The 19,169-nt window shown below is 42.5% G+C and overlaps 1 protein-coding gene across 4 annotated transcripts; it reads left to right on the forward strand.

The window, feature by feature from the left end:
• Positions 1-320: 320 nt before the first annotated feature.
• On the forward strand, positions 321-15,285 carry LOC121548967 (insulin-like growth factor I). Of its 4 annotated transcripts, XM_045214403.1 has the most exons (5): positions 321-597; positions 2,089-2,248; positions 12,178-12,440; positions 12,735-12,770; positions 14,899-15,285. In XM_045214403.1, the coding sequence occupies exons 1-5, from the start codon at positions 550-552 to the stop codon at positions 14,956-14,958; spliced, it is 567 nt and encodes a 188-aa protein (XP_045070338.1). In that variant the 5' UTR covers positions 321-549; the 3' UTR covers positions 14,959-15,285. The 4 variants fall into 4 exon arrangements, with proteins under 4 accessions (XP_045070338.1, XP_045070339.1, XP_045070340.1 ...); XM_045214404.1 differs by lacking the exon at positions 12,735-12,770; XM_045214405.1 differs by lacking the exon at positions 12,735-12,770 and having other exon boundaries at positions 12,178-12,359.
• Positions 15,286-19,169: the final 3,884 nt, after the last annotated feature.

A 19,169-nucleotide genomic window follows, 5' to 3' on the forward strand; every position in this document is an offset into this window, starting at 1 on the left:
TAGATATGTATGCAATAGATGATGAATATGAAGAGGCATAGCCTACATTTGGCACATGAATTACGCACGAGCGCTTCGTGGACAATAATTATATTTTCCAACGCCTATAACTACTCATTCATGATATTTCTACACGTAACAAGCTTTGAGAAGCGCGGGTGGCATGGGTCTTGTTCTATCTTGAACTACTAACCAAGCCTTAAAGAGATCAAAATTCAATCCCATTCTAAGAAAAGTATCAATTATGACGTTATTTGAATATGTGCCCAAAATCCTTAATGAATAACTTAGGATGAGGAGAAGGCAAATGCTGCCCCAGCTGTTTCCTGTTGAAAATGTCTCTGTAATGTAGATACATGTGAGGGATTTTCTCTCTAAATCCGTCTCCTGTTCGCTAAATCTCACTTCTCCAAAAGGAGCCTGCGCAATGGAACAAAGTCGGAATATTGTGATGTGACATTGCTTGCATCTTATCCTCTTTCTCACTGTTTTTAATGACTTCAAACAAGTTCATTTTTGCTGGGCTTTGTCGTGCGGAGACCCGTGGGGATGTCTAGCGGTCATTTCTTTCAGTGGCATTTATGTGATGTCTTCAAGGTAACTTTAACTACTTTCCTTTGTCACCAGATTGTCACCTTACTTACAATTTTTTGTGGTTTTTGTTGTTGTTGCAAGAACCAACCTGATTTATTTGCAGTATCAAAACATAAATTAATAAATACCATTGTTTGATTATAGCAGATGATTTTAGTTCAGAGATTTAAGGTAAAAATCGGTTTTATTATAGACTATTTCAAATGTCTATCAGAACATGTCAGCAGGTAGATTTAAATGCATTTTCATTGAGTGCACGTTTGACTGTTTTCACATAGACATTATATGTAGCCTAGCTATAACATTTACTTTAATTTACTTTACGAAAATAAGGTTATGTTGGCATGTCTGCGTGCATGAGTTAACACACTCGTGTGGATGTTTCAATGCGTTTCCAGCATGAGTTTCGACACATTTGCGCAGTGCGCGCTGACCGGTGCCGTTGCCATGAATATAAACCACTAATGCTGCTGCATACGTTACTGAACTTTCAAAGTAATTTCTGCTGACTCCGCATTTGGATACCACATTGGATTGTAGGAAAACAAACAATAAGGAAGGGCTTAAGGCGTCTAAGAAGGCGCACTCTGGGCAGGATAACTATGTGGTAGGGGTTGTGATGTATATGAATCTCTTTATTATGTAAATTTGTCCCGTTATGCTTCATCTGCTGGGTTTGGCGCGTGAACCGTTTTCCATCTCATATTTGGATAGGCAAGATCCTTGGCTCTGTGGCTCCTGAACGATCGTTTTTGGAGCTGAGAATGAGGGAAAGCAAGGGCATCATTGCGTTATCTTAAAACTAAGGCTACTTACAGAAGATAAACCACTGTTTGGGAACAAAATATTTTAAAGATATCTTATCGCATTGATTGATTTATGCATTAGTTTTACGCATACCTTTCTCTCTCTGTGACTAATTCCTATGCAATTGTTCTTTATTATGACACCACAAAAGTGTGATTATCGGGTTGTGAAACATAACTGTCTGATGGCTGCTGGAGGTAAGGATATTATCAGCATAGCATCCAGCATACTCGTAGCCTACAGACAAGATAATGATGTGTATGAGCTTCGAACCGGGATAGCACCCTCTCCTCAGGAAGCGGCTCGTGCAGTCATCGCTCCATACATCCTAATATGCTTGTAAGGGTTAATAAACTTCAAGGGCCATACGTGCGTAAATCGTGCGTAAATCGTGACCAAAACTCATAGACTGGTATTATTGTAGGCTATTTGTATTATAATTGCGTGATTGTTATGGACGTCATGGTTCCATAAACACCTGTTCCTTCACTTATTGTGAACCTATTGGAAAACCTAGCTATATATTTCGCTAATTTATAGTAATCAAAACTGATGATGACGATGATGTTGAAACAGGCTGGTGAAGGCGTATGAAATCACTGCCATCAAGTTATACTGACACTGGTGAAATAGGATATGGGCGGTGAGACTGACGACATTCTCTGCCCTTCTCCCCATTGAACACAGTGTGCGATGTGCTGTATCTCCTGTACCCACACCCTCTCACTGCTGCTGTGCGTCCTAACCCTGACTCCCGCGGCAACAGGGGCGGGGCCCGAGACCCTGTGTGGGGCGGAGCTGGTGGACACGCTGCAGTTTGTGTGTGGAGACAGAGGCTTTTATTTCAGTAAGTGCACCTTTTATTTATTCATAAAGGATTGCTGCTCCATTCTCCCAAAGCGCTAATGCGCAACCTCATAAATTAAACAGTATCAGATCTCTCTCATCTGGCCTTCACTTTCTAATAAGCATTCCCTCTGTCTTTTTCCTCACTCCTATTAAATATTTCAGCTGTAGACTTATCAGATTTGAAAGAGTTGACGCATATAGAAGCCTATGTATATTTTGTCTCTATCCCTGATTGTGATGGACTTCTGACTTAGACTAATGGAATATATAGAATCACATGATGCAATGCCCTTGAAGCAGGAGTAAGGTTCTGGGGGTTTCTGCGAGGTAAAAGTGTAGAATGATGTTAAACAGCTATATGTATATTATGCTCATGCAAACAGCTGCTGGATCAATGGGGATTTAAGTGGAATTGAGGCTGACTATCTGTAAGAATGAGGAGGGGAAAAAATAAATGTTGCAGTGAACTCTTTTTCCACCAGAAATGGGGAAAGCTACCCAAAGAAAACCATCCACTAAGAATCCAGGACTTAAATCTCCTATTTTCCGTTGGAGGCACAAAGGCCAGAACCGCATGCGATATATGGCAGTGCTGAGCTGTGTCAAGGTGTTGTGTTCTCCCACTCAGCAGTAGCCAGTGTTCCTTTGACATGGACCCTGATCCTTCCCTCAGTGGACTACTTCTTCCCATTAGAACCATGGACTCAGAAAGGTTGTGGTTTGGCTTATTAGTGCCATATACTGAATGTGTTGCCTTGAGGGTCCCTAGCTAGCATTGAATGAAATCACTGCACATGCAAGTGTCAAGTCTCTCTTTACCACCTCTCCAAGGCTAAACAATTATTGTGCACCATCTTTTCGTATCACTGACATTGACATATCAATACAGCTCAGAGATGTCAATCATCTTGAAAGAGGCTCTATGCTCCAACTTAATCAGAATTTAATTCAGACTTGTAAATGATCATGTTAGTTTCTCAGCTAACGCACAACCATGTACTGTGGAATGCCACTTTGAAAGTTCTCTTGAGGGGGTGGGAGATTTTTGACTAGTTGTGACAGAGTTGAGAATGTTTGATTGCGTGATAACAATTTTTCGGCGAACAATTTTTCTGTGAATATGTATAAAGACTTTTGATGAGGTGTGAGACTGTCTGGGAGATTTGATGATGTGAGACTATGAAAGGGGTTTATGTATTCTCTGAGTGTTTAAGGGATTTCTGAACCTTTTTATGAATCAGGCTACTTCACATGGCCTATGGAATAGAATCTTGAGTTGCCAGAAGTTGCCACACTGCCAAGTCTTGTATGTGGAATATAACTGTATCTTCAACAAGATTATTATATGATGATTAATTGATGAACCGAACGATGGGCATAAACAGCAAATCATTCCAATCATGAACTCACAGACCTCAGATAGACCTTATCTGGCTCTGGGAATTCAATCTGTCAAGGTTTGGAACTAGACTTCATAGCTCCATGTGACTATATACTGTACTGTGCGATCATTGAGCTGCAAAGTGCCCATCTATCAATGCCTTGTTCTCGTGTTAAGAAAGGTACATTGAGTCGAGGACATTTCAGGCACACTCCATCCTTTCTGGAAAGGAACAGTGAGGTATGTACAGCAGGGGGCTCGCTGTGTGAACAATATGTCTCTCTCTCCTGCTGTCAGATGGAACCACATGTATAACAATGAGTCTTTAGGTGAGATATCTTGAGAATCCATTTTGTCTCTGTTGTCTTGCACTGGGGAGTGTGACAGCTCCGTGCGACCCTCAGGTCTGGTCTGAACTCTTCCCCTCCAGTCTGCTGCACCATGTTGAACTTGGCAGCCATCGTAGTGATGATGTGTCCCCAGAGTGTTGCAGTGACACTGGGCTTTCTGTGGGCTGAGACGCATGGCCAATCCACCTTACCCACCATGTCACTGTAGCTGCACTTGCATTTCAAGACTTCTGATTTCATTACCTTGACAGAGATGTGAAATACTACTCAGTGGAAAAATATTTTATTGAAACAAAATGTGGTCTAAAGAAGAAAAATGAAATCCACAACCGTAGTCAGTTTTTCCAATTATTAGCCTGACCTAGAAATCCTCAGTTGTCTTTGTAATGCTTTAGCAGGCAAACTCCTCTCGGGTTGAGTGGAGTAGAGTGGATATGCAGACATACCATGAATCTGGTCTTCATGGGGGTCTTTTGGACAGAATCTGGGTAACCCCAGTTTGCAAATAGGAACACTGAACGACAGGAAAATTGGGATGAAAATCGGTAGGAACATTCTCTGATCAGTGGGGTACTGTAGATTCTCTGGAAGATATGAATCAACTCTTCCTGAGCTTTAATTCTAGATCACACCACTTCCTGTAATGTACTCTGGATGAAGCTGGTTATTCTATTCTGAAGAATTTCCTCTCACAGTCTAAAAGTGAACCCCTATGATGCACCTACACTCCAGAGCGCTAGGATGTGGAAAATTACAACTGAGTAAAAAGGAAAAAGGACTTCTATAGCACACCACTCTACTCTTACTAACTCCATAAATAAAATGTCATGGCATATATCAAAATCTCTAATGTGGATGATGCTGGGAGTATTCGTAAATGTATTAGTCACATACGTTTTTGTCAGAAGGAACCATGTCAGGTCCAGAGATAAACCTATTCAGCAAAAGGCACAGAGATTGAGCCGCACAGGGCAATAGACAAACCAGTCTTGTCCCTTTTGTCTCATAATGCCATGTCATAAGCCACTAGCTCAGAGAGAGTTATACATGAAATACATTTTTAGTCGAGATGAAAACGAATTCAGATTGGCACTGTGCCATCGCCCTCCCAACAGCATGTACTTTAAACAGGAGGGACAGAGGAGGGGAGTAAATTGCTTTTAAGCAGCCATTGATGAGCCATCCTTTCTCAACCTTGTTTGTCTCTCTGTGTCTGTTCTATTTGAAGCAGCTGGAGTAGGAGAGTGGAGAACGTGTAAACAGCACATCAGCCTCACTACACACACAGCTAGGCCTTGTCCCGGAGCAGCAGGGGATTATGGGGGATTACAGGACGATCAGGATGCCCCCCCCCCCACCCCCTCCCCCTACACCACCCCACCTCTCTAGTTTTACACACTGGACCTGAACACACACACACTCAGCGGAAGGCACTCAGCACTAAAGAAAGAAAGGCCTCCAGTTTGCACTTTGTGTGCACTTTGTCACTGTGAAAAGGTGTTGTTTTTCCACGGAAGGCTGAAATGAGAACGTTGACCCTCTTCACTGAAGAACTACTCTGCAGAACAAAGAGCCATCTCATGAAAATGACAGGATGGGGAAGTTAGATTTGAGTTCTGTCAGTTTGGAGTCAAGACACAAAGGCTTGAGTTGAAATAAACCTGTTCTATTGGAACTGTTGACCAGGCTTGCCAATAAAGAACTGGTACAGATATTCTACACATTGTGCCCACATTATTATAGCCTACAGTTACATTTGAGGCCTCTACTTAGGGCTAAAACTGAAACGTCAACCCTAGTAAATGGTTCCTAGACTGTACCTAGCCAGAGCTAGCCAAGCTTGCTATGTCCCATCATTTTGAAATGCCTGGCCCATCCAGTCTATCCCTACCCACGAGACCCTAACTCACTGAGTTAGGACCCTCAATGCCCTTACATACTGACTTTTAATTGACTAACAAAAGCAGACGAAACCTCAGTTGAAAATGTGAGGGAAATTTAGCTAGGCTATAAACTCTTTGTGGTACCAGTGATAAAGAGGTAGTTTCCAGGTCTATAGCAGCTCTCGTAGTCCCTGACAAACCATAAACTCCCTGACACTCCACAGGCAGTGCGCTGTACCGGCTCCAAGAATCCACTGTTTTTTATTAACCACGGCGAGGCTGTAAAACTCAGATCCTTGCTGTGCCTACTCTGGAGGAGAGCCTTCTCTTTCCAGCCTTACTCGTTTGAGGAATGTGGGCTATGTGCTGCAGTGTCTCCAGCATAGCTCTATCCAAGTAGCAGGATGGAGCAGTGAGTGGACTGCCTCTTTGACTTTTGTCTCAGAAGTCATTCAAATATACTGAACAAAAATATAAACACAACATGTAAAGTGTTGGTCCCATGTTTCATGAGCTGAAATAAAAGATCCCAGAAATTGTCTATATGCACAAAAAGCTTATTTCTCTCAAATGTTGTGTACAAATTTGATTACATCACTGTTAGTGAGCATTTCTCCTTTGCCCAGATAATCCATCCATCTGACAGGGGTGGCATATCAAGAAGCTGATTAAACAGCATGTTCAATTACACAGGTGCACCTTGTGCTGGAGACAATAAAAGGCCACTCTAAAATGTACAGTTTTGTCACACAACACAATGCCAGAGATGTCTCAAGTTTTGAGGGAGCGTGCAATTGGCTTGCTGACTGCAGGAATGTCCACCAGAGCTGTTGCCAGATAATTGAATGTTAATTTCTCTACCATAAGCCACCTCCAACCTCGTTTTAGAGAATTTGGCAGTACGTCCAACCGGCCTCACAACCGCAGACCACGTGTAACCACGCCAACCCAGGACCTTCTTCACATGCGGGATGGTCTGAGACCAGCCACCCGGACAGCTGATGAAACTGAGGAGTATTTCTGTCTCTAATAAAGTGGGTGGGCTTATGCCCTCCCAGGCCCACCCATGGCTGCACCCCTACCCAGTCATGTGAAATCCATAGATTAGGGGGCCTAATTAATTCATTTCAATTTACTGATTTCTTTATATGAACTGTAACTCAGTAAAATCATTGAAATTGTTGCATGTTGCGTTCATATTTTTGTTCAGTATACATGACAAATAAAATCTCAGCATGATCATAATATATATATATTTTATAATTTTAACCAGGAAAGTAAGTTAAGAACAAATTCTTATTTACAATGACGGTCTACCCCAGCCAAACCCGGACGACGCTGGGCCAATTGTGCGCCACCCTATGGGACTCCCAATCACGGCCGGATTGCGACACAGCCTGGAATCGAACCAGGGTCTGTAGTGACGCCTCTAGCACTGAGATGCAGTGCCTTAGACCGCTGCGCCACTCGGGAGCACAATAATAGTAGTTAAAACTGCACAATAAATATATTTCCCACCAGTTTTTGGTATGGTTTATACTTGAACCCATGCCTCTCTGCTGTTCTGGCTCTACTGCCAAAATGTCAATGCTGCTTGACCAAAAGGTCCCTCTAGCTTATGTGCAGATCATTCAGGTTGAACTAAACAGGCTGCCTTGCTCTTCAGCTAAGGCATGGTCGACTGAACTGACAAAGATCCCAGTGGAATCAAAACGTTGTCTTGTGTGCATCTTAATAAACCACTGGGGAGCATTACTGTGTTGCAGACATTCCTTCTTTCAAGGCATGATGGAGCTTCTCTCTATGCAGCCAAATAATTGTTATGCGGCACTTAGATCTCAATCTAATCTATTCACCCTCATTCACCCTACAAAAAGGGGAAAAGGGGGCAAATGGGCCCCCCTTCCATCCAATAGATGCATGCAACAACACATAAACAACACCAAAACAAAACTGCACCCTAATCTGTAGTAGAGGGTGTCTGTCTACGACACAGTGACACAAACAAAAGACGTGTAGCCATCCACTAATCTGCCGTGCCCTGAATGGCTACGACCAAACTCCAAAACAATAGCCTTTACCAATCACCACGGATCCCCATTCTCAAACTGCCTCTCTCACACCATGCACCGGGCCGGATGGCCACACCACACGGCAGGCAGGAGAAGGTGGTTTGTCTGAATTTGTTTACGACAACAGCACAAAGGACAACAACTCTTTGTTCATGGGGGATTACAGGCAGTGATCCCTTGAAACGTGGCACTTAAAACCTTCCAAAACCTATTCCACCTGATTACTGATGCTTTCTGTTTTTTAAAACCAGCTTCAGCTGATTATTCTACATGTTAAAACTTGCATCCAGCTGATTATTCTCTCCTCTCCAGCTGTTTGTTCAGAAGGTTACAGGTTATTTTGAGAATAATAGCGGATGTTCATTTGGAGGGCTTTATTGGGAGGGATTGGAAAACAGGGCCAGAAAGCTACGCACAGCACAGTCGACTCCTGGCTCATAATACAACCTGTCTGATTGAATAATCACAAACTCGGCCTCGCAAGAAGGTTTCCCTCGTCATGAAAATTCCTTGTTACATGTCAGCAACAATGGTTAAGTGACAATTTATCATGGTTTATTCTGGCTTAATTACAACATGCTTCAGATGAGATCTTATTGTGGTTTACTGATGCCATTCAGTAAGTGGGGGTTAAAGATGCACTCCGCGATCTTAAGCACAAAAAATTGCCTGAATTGGATTTGTAACATATCAAACGAATTGCGAAATTCGTATGATATCATATGAATTGCAAAATTTGTAACATATCAAACAAAATGGATGACATAGTATAATAAAAAATATATATATTGTCAAATTAGGGTTAAGTGCCTTGCTCAAGGGCACATCGTCAGATTTTTTACCTTGTCGGCTCAGGTATTCAAAAGCGACCTTTCGGTTACTGGTCAAAGCACTCTAACCGCTAGGCTACCTGCCGCCCTACACAATTGGATGACGTAGTACACAAAATACGGGGACCCATTTTGGCTCGTGAGCGCCACTTTCCAAACTACTGGCTGAAATTATACAAACGTTTGAGAGTACTTTAACTGGGCCCAGCTGAGGACACCAAGAGAGATGAAGTTATGAAAGTCCCAAAATAGTTTTCAAACAATGAGACCTGCTACCTTTCATTCTCAAGGTGAAAACTGGTGTATTGCACGTGCAGTTCTCATTGTGAGGAGGCCATAACATGGCCTGATTACTTATAGCCTACATTGTGGTGGTCAAACCCTTAAAACACTGATTGACCTTGTTGACCTGGACATAGTTCAAGCTCATCATACAGGGGATGTCTGGGGTCTATAACTGTAGACCTTGGGTGAGAACTAGCTCTTTGTACTCTAAGACTTGGAGCACCTTGCCTGCTGAATCAACTATTCTTGCTGTCCACTGCAGCACCTTCAACCTTTAAGCCAGTGTAGAACCCTCCTACCTTCAACTATCTATGAACATACACTATATCTCATCATCTGACTTACAATTTCATTTCCGCCTTTTTGCCGGCGCCCTTTTCCACGGCGGCGTTAAAGTGTGGGGAAAAAGCGCGCCGTACGAAACAGGATCTAGTGGGGCGCATGCTCCCCGCCGGCACGTCCCCGCCCCCCCCACGAGAGAAATGTACTTGAGATCAGTGTTTTCTCTCACACACAGTACAACTCCCTCCATAATCATTCTTCACACTGTACCCAGGGTCCTGGCTGAGGAACGTGGAGAGATGCATCTGTTTCCGAATTGGAGCTCCTCTCCGTCCAAAACAACGTTGTCAAGATAAGGAAGGCAGAGAGCAGAAGTTAATGCACTTTGTCAGCACTGGCAGGCTCCCGAGCCAAGAGCTATTAACTCTGAAAGGGAAAGGCATTTCCTCCTTGTAAATGCCATATTACATTATTATTATTTCATTTGGTAACAGGGAAAAGCCTATCAAGGCTATATTGCCCGAGGTGAGCGGGGAATTGTAAATGGAGAGTGGTATATTTTATAAAGGCCACTGAAAGAAAGTGGGTTTGAGAGAGGGAGTCAAAAACTGTTGGCATTCAGGTGTCAAACAACTCCTCATAACTTCCTCCATCCTTCCACTCACATCACTGTAGAAGGTGACTTGGGTTCTCAGAGAAGTGCTCAAATTCAGATTCATACTGAGGAGGACCAGACCTCCAAGTGAGCCTCTCTGGCTTTGCACCACAGGAGGCTGGTGAGGGGAGGATGGCTCATAATAATGTCTGGAATGGAGTGAATGGACTGGTATGGAACACATGGAAACCATGTGTGTGATGTGTTTGACACCATGTCATTTCTTCTCCTCCTGCCATTACTATGACCCTGTCCCCTCCAATTAAGGTGCCACCAGCTGCCTGTGCTTTGCACGTATGGGAACTATGGGTCTAATTGTGGCTGAGGAAAGCCATATAGTTGTTAGTAGATTTTTTTTTTTACTGCATATCAAAGGATCTACCAATATTTCTTATGTATCCTTATTATTTGTGATGAATATCTAAAAGCACCATAACCAAGCCACAAGTGCAAAGCAAAGCCATCCTTTGCAGCAAGGCTGCGTTGTCCCAGCATCCACAGTATCCAGAGTTCAACTGGCTCTGAGATTGTCAGCAGTAAAGGGCTGCTGGGTTGCCAGGTGAAAATGTGAATGAAACGACCAACCCAGCCGCCAGAGGGTGTGGCTTAGGCCTGGGCCTGCTTTCTTTGCAGGCTGATTGGGCCCTGAGGGGTTGAGGTTTGGCCTTGCTGGCAATACCTCGGGTTAAAACGTCCGAACGTGATATTCTCAACATTAGAGTGACTGTGACCTCTTTTTACTGGCGCACAGCTGCCAAAAACGGTCCGCACAGTGCAATGTGATACCCTGTACATTTTACAGTGAAGAAATCAATGTCATTAACGCTGTCCATGTAGCAGAATAATCAGGTCCACGACCTGGCCGTTAGCACTCAGCTATTACAGGGCCCAGTGCCTGGCACACGGCCACAAATTATTACAGCTCTTTGGATTAATTCAGCTCACAGATATAAGACCTTCCAGGACATTTGCACTAAAGAACTTGGTCCATATCCAAGACTGAAATGGGTTATGTTGTATATGATCCCATTGGCTCTTTTAAAGCACCTGTGGTTGACTTAACATACCCGTGACACAACACTTAACATGCCCATGACCTCTACTTTTACCTATAACATGATGACAAACATACACTGAGGTCCAAAAATGATAATCCTAAGCAACAAGCTGTCTTCAGTTATCTTCTTTATTCACTTACAGATCAAACTGGAACGACAACTATCCTTGCTCTTTAAAATGCTCTTTACATGCTCTGTACATGCTCTTTACATGCTCTCTACATGCTCTTTACATGCTCTCTACATGGGCTTTAAATGCTCTTTACATGCTCTCTACATGGTCTTTACATGCTCTCTACATGCACTTTACATGCTCTTTACATGCTCTTTGCATGCTCTCTGCATGCTCTCTACATACTCTTTACATGCTCTCTACATGCTCTTTACATGCTCTCTACATGCTCTCTACATGCTCTTTACATGCTCTTTACATGCTCTCTACATGCTCTCCGTGCTCTAGACGTGCTCTCTACATGCTCTCTACATGCTCTTTACATGCTCTTTACGTGCTCTCTACGTGCTCTCTACGTGCTCTCTACGTGCTCTCTACGTGCTCTCTACGTGCTCTCTACGTGCTCTTTACGTGCTCTCTACGTGCTCTCTACGTGCTCTCTACCTGCTCTTTACGTGCTCTCTACGTGCTCTCTACGTGCTCTCTACGTGCTCTCTACGTGCTCTTTACGTGCTCTCTACGTGCTCTCTACGTGCTCTTTACGTGCTCTTTACGTGCTCTCTACGTGCTCTCTACGTGCTCTTTACGTGCTCTCTACGTGCTCTTTACATGCTCTCTACATGCTCTCTTCATGCTCTTTACATGCTCTTTACGTGCTCTCTACGTGCTCTCTACGTGCTCATTACGTGCTCTTTACGTGCTCTCTAGCGTACTCTCTGCTCACGTGCTCTCTACGTGCTCTCTACGTGCTCTCTACGTGCTCTCTACGTGCTCTCTACCTGCTCTCTACGTGCTCTCTACGTGCTCTCTACCTGCTCTTTACATGCTCTTTACATGCTCTCTACATGCTTTTTACATGCTCTCTACATGCTCTTTACATGCTCTCTACATGCTCTTTACATGCTCTCTACATCTTCACATGTAGTAACACAAATTATTCTTCCATTCTGTCTCTCCAGGTAAACCAACGGGCTATGGCCCCAGTTCACGGCGGTCACATAACCGTGGTATTGTGGACGAGTGCTGCTTCCAGAGTTGCGAGCTGCGGCGGCTCGAAATGTACTGTGCCCCTGTCAAGTCTGGCAAGGCAGCTCGCTCTGTGCGTGCACAGCGCCACACAGACATGCCAAGAACACCTAAGGTTAGTACTGCAGTGCAAAGCGTCGACAGAGGCACAGAGCGTAGGACAGCGCAGCACCCAGACAAGACAAAAACCAAGAAGGTGAGCACAGCACCAAACAGATATACATCATAAGAGCATACACAGTTGACATCAGCGAAACAGAATGGACTACATTGTAGTGGGTCTTTCAGTATATTTGATTGCATTGGTGTTAGATCATATGGAATGCTTTTTCCAGAGCATGCACTCCAAGTTAAGATGTTAAGGCTAAGGCTAAATGATGAGCAAAAACACTTCTTAGATAGTGGCTTACTATTCCATTGTGGACAATAAATTACCACAGTGGAAAGCAAATGTGTCAAATCTCAACGGTTTTATTATTTTTCCTGACAGAAACCTTTATCTGGGCATAGTCACACATCTTGCAAGGTAGGCTGTTTGTCCTTCACTACTGCAGTGGTACTTTCCTACTATAACTACACAGAACAAAAATATAAACGCAACATGCAACAATTTCAAAGATTTAACTGAGTTACAGTTCATATAAGGAAATGAGTCAATTCAAATGAATAAATGTATGGATATCACATGACTGGGAATACAGATATCCATCTGTTGGTCACAGATATCTTTAAAAAAAAGGTAGGGGTGTGGATAAGAAAACCAGTCAGTATCTGGTGTGACCAACATTTGCCTCATGCAGCGCGACACATCTCCTTCACATAGAGTTGTTCAAGCTGTTGATTGTGGCCTGTGGAATGTTGTCCGACTCCTCTTCAATGGCTGTGCGAAGTTGCTGGATATTGGCGTGAACTGGAACACGCTGTCGTACACGTCAACCCAAAGCATCCCAAACATGCTCAATGGATGACATGTCTGGTGAGTATGCAGGCCATGGGAGAACTGGGACATTTTCAGCTTTCAGGAATTGTGTACAGATCCTTGCGTCATGGGGCCATAGATTATCATGCTGAAACATGAGGTCATGGCGGCGGATGAATGGCACGACTATGGGCCTCAGGATCTCGTCACGGTATCTCTGTGCTTTCAAATTGCCACCATGGGGCACTCTGTTCACAACGTTGACATCAGCAAACCACTCGTCCACACGTCGCCATACACGCTGTCTGCCATCTGCCGGCAGTTAAGATGAGCTTCCCTGAGACAGTTTCTGACAGTTTGTGCAGAAATCCTTCGGTTGTGCCAATCCACAGTTTCATCAGCTGTGCGGGTGGCTGCAGGTGAAGAAGCCAGATGTGGATGTCCTGGCCTGGCGTGGTTACACATGGTCTGTGGTTGTGAGGCCGGTTGGACGTACTGCCAAATTCTCTAAAGAGAAAGAATTTGAGAAATTAACATTCAACTCTCTGGCAACTGCTCTGGTGGACATTCCTGCAGTCAGCATGCCAATTGCATGCTCCCTCAAAACTTGAGACATCTGTAGCATTGTGTTGTGTGACAAAACTGCACATTTTAGAGTGGCCTTTTATTGTCACCAGCACAAGGTGCATCTGTGTAATGATCATACTGTTTAATCAGCTTCTTGATATGCCACACCTGTCAGGTGGATGGATTATCTTGGCAAAGGAGAAATGATCACTGACAGGGATGTAAACACATTTATGCACAACATTTTCGAGAAATAAGCTTTTTGTGCCTATGGAACATTTCTGGGATCTTTTATTTCAGCTCATGAAACATGGGACCAACACTTTACATGTTGCGTTTATATTTTTGTTCAGTGTAGAATATAGCATGCTATGATTGGTCCCATGACTACCATCATATGTGATGCATACTCATCATTGTTATAGGTAGCTATTTATACCTTCATTTAGTAGATACAAAATCCATGACTCCTTGGCCAGGTTACAACAGAATACAGTCAGCATATTCAGAGTCATATATTTACTTATTTGTGAGAGGGAAGGAAATACAAGCACAGAATTGAATTAGTAATCAAGTCCAGTCCAACCAAAGTAGTCAACCCAACCAGAATAAATGTTTATTTCCTCTCCCTTAGTTTCCCAATCCCACCTGTGTGTCCATGTCATCATTTTAAGCTTGGACTTGCTGCATTTTACAACTCTCCTCTCAAAAAAGAAAGCCATTAGCGAAGGGGCAGAGGACTAAGTGGTTTTTGTGGTAGACCCATGGGCACTCTCTCTCCCCAGACAGATTCTACTTTCATACTGTACATTTTGTGCTGAAACCCTGGTCCTCAGGTTGCAACAGATTTGTGGCAGAGGGTAACGGCATGCATATAATCACATTGATTTATTAATGTGCAGAGGGACAGTGGGTTGAATGTCAGTGCCGCTCTGGTGGCTTGTGGTATGACCTATCAGCTCTGGTAGGGAGGATACTTGATACTGTACTGTTTGTGGCTCTCTCACTATAGAAAAAGGTTATGAAATCATCACCCATTAATTGTACAGCTGTGTTGTTCTAGGCACAGGCACTGGGTTATGACCCAAAGCTGTTTTTTCCCACTCTCCTAATCCACTTATCTAGTGTTTCTCCTCCTAAAAATCTGTTCCCCCTCCACCCTTTTCAGGAGGTACATCAGAAGAACTCAAGTCGAGGGAACACAGGGGGAAGGAACTACCGAATGTAGAAGAAGACAGACGCTAACGGACAGGCGGACAGGGATGAGAGAAGGGTGTGGCCTTACCTGGTGCCCCTGTGGAATGGTTCACTGTAAAACATCAAAAGGTGGATAATGGTACTAAGCTAATGGGAATAAGCTTTGTGTGTAATGTCTCTAGCTGAGAGTTAAAGTACTGGGGTTATATGAGAGGTATTTTGATTATTTTATAAACTGCACCATTTCATATTGGAAGGAATTGTATTCCATGTCAAACCAATGTAACATACTAGTTTAGCTGCTTACACATCAAAGAGCGTCTTCTTCTTATACCTCCATGTGTGAGCTGAGCTATAGTGCCCCCTGGTGGCCTCTGATAGGCTCTGTGCTACATACAACCAATAGGAGGGCAGCCAACAGACATGTTTTACCTGTCTGTCTATGGGAGCCAATGGTCCATCCTCTTTATCTGAACTCGGAAAGAGTTTAAGCTTTACACTGAGAGGTTGGGCCATGCAAAGTAGTCAGGCTATTGGATAAGTAATCCCCCCATTCTCATCTAACAACCACAGCTTTGATAATATATTAGAACTTCAAGAGAACGTTATTTCAACTTCAGTCAGTTCTGGTCAAAATATGATTTCACAGTTGTCACGTGTTTCATTAAGGCTATTTATTTACTATTGTCTGCTTCAACAGTATTACATGCAACCATACTATGAGAACCTTGCTTTGAGGCAACAATATGACCAGAGACCTATCCCGATGATACAATCTTCTTGTACTGCTAAGCCATTCTAGTGAAACTTGACAGTAATATTATATTCTGTACTGTAAACAGAAAGTTCTGAGGAGATTCAATTTATATTTAATTTATAAAGACTTACAGGAGATTCCCTGGGTCTAATATGTGGTCTGATTAAAAATGGATCCTAATGCAGAGGACAGGACAGAGAGGAGCTAAAAATAGCCAGCTACAGGAAGACGATTAATGATTGATTTCACTTGGCCTGCATTCTTTTATTTTGTTAGCTTAGGGAGGGATCTTTGCTTCTTCTGTATGAACATGGACTGCATGGATTTATCATTTTAAAAAATGATAAAATGAACAGCAACACATATAGTTCACTCAAGTGAATGATATGCAACTCAAATACTGTTAGACACACAGAAACACACACCTACAAATAAACAGGACTGCAGTTGAAAAATGCTGTGCACATACCCAAACACAGACACAGTCCGTTTTGTAGCTAAGCCACTCAGAGATCTGCTACTGTGAGCAAGGTTCACACTGGTTCCATCAGACTATGTTCTGAGAATTCCTGTGTTTGCGTCAGGATTACAGAGAGTAATGGCTGTTTGCACAATCTGGATGTCTGATGGTCTTACAGTACCATTTCAGCAACCTGACAACCCATCACATCTCTTCCTCCTCTGTCAGTGTATAATCAACCAATACTCCCATTTATGTTATCCTATGCATTCTTCTACTATCATTGTACATGATGGTATCATATAGCAAAACCGTATTAACAAAATCCTATCCACTGTATAATGGTGCTATTTTGTAGTTTGTTACATGCAACGGTGGGCTAAAACAGGAAGAGAAAGAGAGATGGCAAAGCTTATCGTTGGAGGTCGTCCCTTTTGCACAGCCTTGTGGCCACCATTTTATTAATAGTGTTTTTATTTGTAAGCGATTTCAATAAGGTAGTAGTATAAGCGAGCAAATGTATTTGTGTGAAATCTGTGAATGCATGGAAAAAAAGTATCATGTTGTGGTCCCAAGAAGGCAAAACGCTATTTTTTCTACTGTTTTTAAATTATTGTTACTCAATATAGATCCCTATGCCAAATAACTTGACAAAAAGCACTGTGAACTGTGATCCTTCAATAATATTAAGGTGTTAAAAGTCATAGTGTACTTTTGTTTGTCCTGAACGAAATGTATGTAAACGCACCACATTGATGATCAGAAAGCCAAGGCATTAACTCTTGCGAATATGTATGATTAAAGTTGAATGATTTGTTTTGTAAAACCATGCCCATGTGTTAAAGAGCTTAAGTGGCACAGTGAATCAGATCTGGTTCTTAACAGCTCCCCACAAAGTAAGAGATACTTTATTTAATACAACCTATTACAATTTTGGGTTGCTAATGCATTTGGACATCAATAAAATGGGATAGAAATTATCAAAAAAAGTATTCAAATGACGGTCTGACCTAAAGTATTAATGTGGTACTTATATCCTTACATCTATCAGCAAACCACAGCTGTAATCATCACCACATACAGTACAATGTAGTTGTTGTGTAGTGGTTAAGATTAGGAATCCATCTTGTGCATTCACATATAGGTATGGACGATATTGGCAGGTGAATTGAAAGCCAGGATGACCTCTATGGCCGCATCCCATTTGACCCTTTGTGAGATGCATGTATGTGGTTTTAAACAAGGTTGTTGAGTTGTTCATATTATCAGTATGATTGTCCTTCAGTATTATATCACCAGACTGATACCAAAGAGCTCAGCTAAATTAAGACACAATCTTATTCAACTTGCATTGTCAGCTTTGTATTTAATGAAAGACAGATTAGGTAAACTGACTGTCAATCATCAGCTATCACATTTGATCGATGTTTCCATCATTCTGATCAGCTGTCCAGCTATGCTAATGCTGCTTGAGTGGTACAAGTGTAGGTTTCATTCATCCTCTGAGGCATTCGCTTGTCAGACTGACCCCAGTTCAGTTCTATACTTTTCGGCTTTGGCTGTCCCCATAGGAGAACCCTTTTGGGTTCCATGTAGAACCCTCTGTGGAAAGAGTTTTTCGTGGAACGCAAAAGGTTTCTACCTGGAACCAAAAGGGTTCTACCCTGAACCAAAAAGGGTTCTTCATAGGGTTATCCTATGAGGACAGCTGAAGAACCCTTTTAGGTTCTAGATAGCACCTTTTTTTCTAAGAGTGTACTTCCCCCTGAAACAAAGCTGAAGATGGAAGTTTACCATGTGGGACTTTGTGGGACTGTCAATATGCAGGCATAAAGGATAATAATGGTGGCCGCTTGAGAGGCAGCAACAGAGTAAAGCTATGAGGATGATAGAATCTAGATTTTTTATCCAGTTATCTGACTCCCAAAACACTATTTTGACTGAATCTTTGTCACCATTTATCTCACAATTAACCGATACAATGTCACAAACAGGAATGAAAACGGTATTTTGAATTACATATAGGAACTTGACTCTATCAAGCGCTCTAGAATAGGAAAACATTTAAATTGATTGCCATGGGATTCGAAGCTCACCATCATCTAAGAAACTGTTTAATTACAGCGCTGTTATTTCTGGTGCTCGATTGCCTTCTGTAGAAAATGTTTAAATACTGACAGATTGTTCACCATTCCTGCTGAATAAACCACTTGTCAACATTATGACAACGTCTGGGCATTTATTTCATACCATTTGTCATGCTCATGTTAGAATGTTCTGCAGGCACGTTTGAGAAATCTTTGAATATCATCCGTTAATAAAAGAACATGAAGATGTTTTTACCACTGTTGCTTGGCAACCAAACGTAAGAAGAAAAACATAAACAGCCAGGTGAACAGTTTTCTTTCTTGTATCAGTATTTGGAGTGTAATTGATCACCATGTCCCTCTCGCTTGATACAAAGGAAAACCAACCAATGAAGTATGAATATCCAATGGATGTAATGAAACTGAGAGGTCCAGGAGACTTTCTACAGCAATGCATCTTATTAACACACAATCCTCCCTATGACGTAATTACAGCACAGTAAGCTATACACAGCAAGGCCAGACCTGTAACATAAACCATGGTGTCACTGACATAGACATTAGTGTTGCATTCTAACAAAGCTCACTTGTCTCTCTGAGCATGTGCAGAAACTATACAAATCTATTATGTCCGTCGGCTGTGTGTCAACCCATGATTCAGATTGGAGATCTTTTCACCATCAGTCTGAAACTGAACACAAAATGATACTTCCTAAAAGATGGCATGTTCCGCCAAGGCAAACAGAGTCAGTGTGGGTTCACTGAGGGGAGAGCTGAGCCTGCGTGTTCAGCTTTTTAGAGGACGGACATCTCTGCAGTGACAGGACAAAGCTTTCATTCGCTGTCAGCACTTTTTTATGAATATATAGCGAAACAAGTCATTTTCACAGATAAATTAGCCTTCTGGCTTCCGTTCAGCAGACATAACAGTTTCAAGT

Source organism: Coregonus clupeaformis, unplaced genomic scaffold (assembly GCF_020615455.1).
Source record: "Coregonus clupeaformis isolate EN_2021a unplaced genomic scaffold, ASM2061545v1 scaf0249, whole genome shotgun sequence".
In the NCBI taxonomy this organism is placed as follows: Eukaryota; Metazoa; Chordata; class Actinopteri; order Salmoniformes; family Salmonidae; genus Coregonus; species Coregonus clupeaformis.

What these genes read in the sequence shown, in the direction of transcription:
- LOC121548967 (XM_045214402.1), top strand. Translation starts at nt 550, where the DNA reads ATGTCTAGCGGTCATTTCTTTCAGTGGCATTTATGTGATGTCTTCAAG. An exon ending in AGACAGAGGCTTTTATTTCA is followed by an intron (nt 2,249 to 12,177) that starts GTAAGTGCACCT and finishes CTGTCTCTCCAG; the next exon opens with GTAAACCAACGGGCTATGGC. An exon ending in ACAAGACAAAAACCAAGAAG is followed by an intron (nt 12,441 to 12,734) that starts GTGAGCACAGCA and finishes TTTTCCTGACAG; the next exon opens with AAACCTTTATCTGGGCATAG.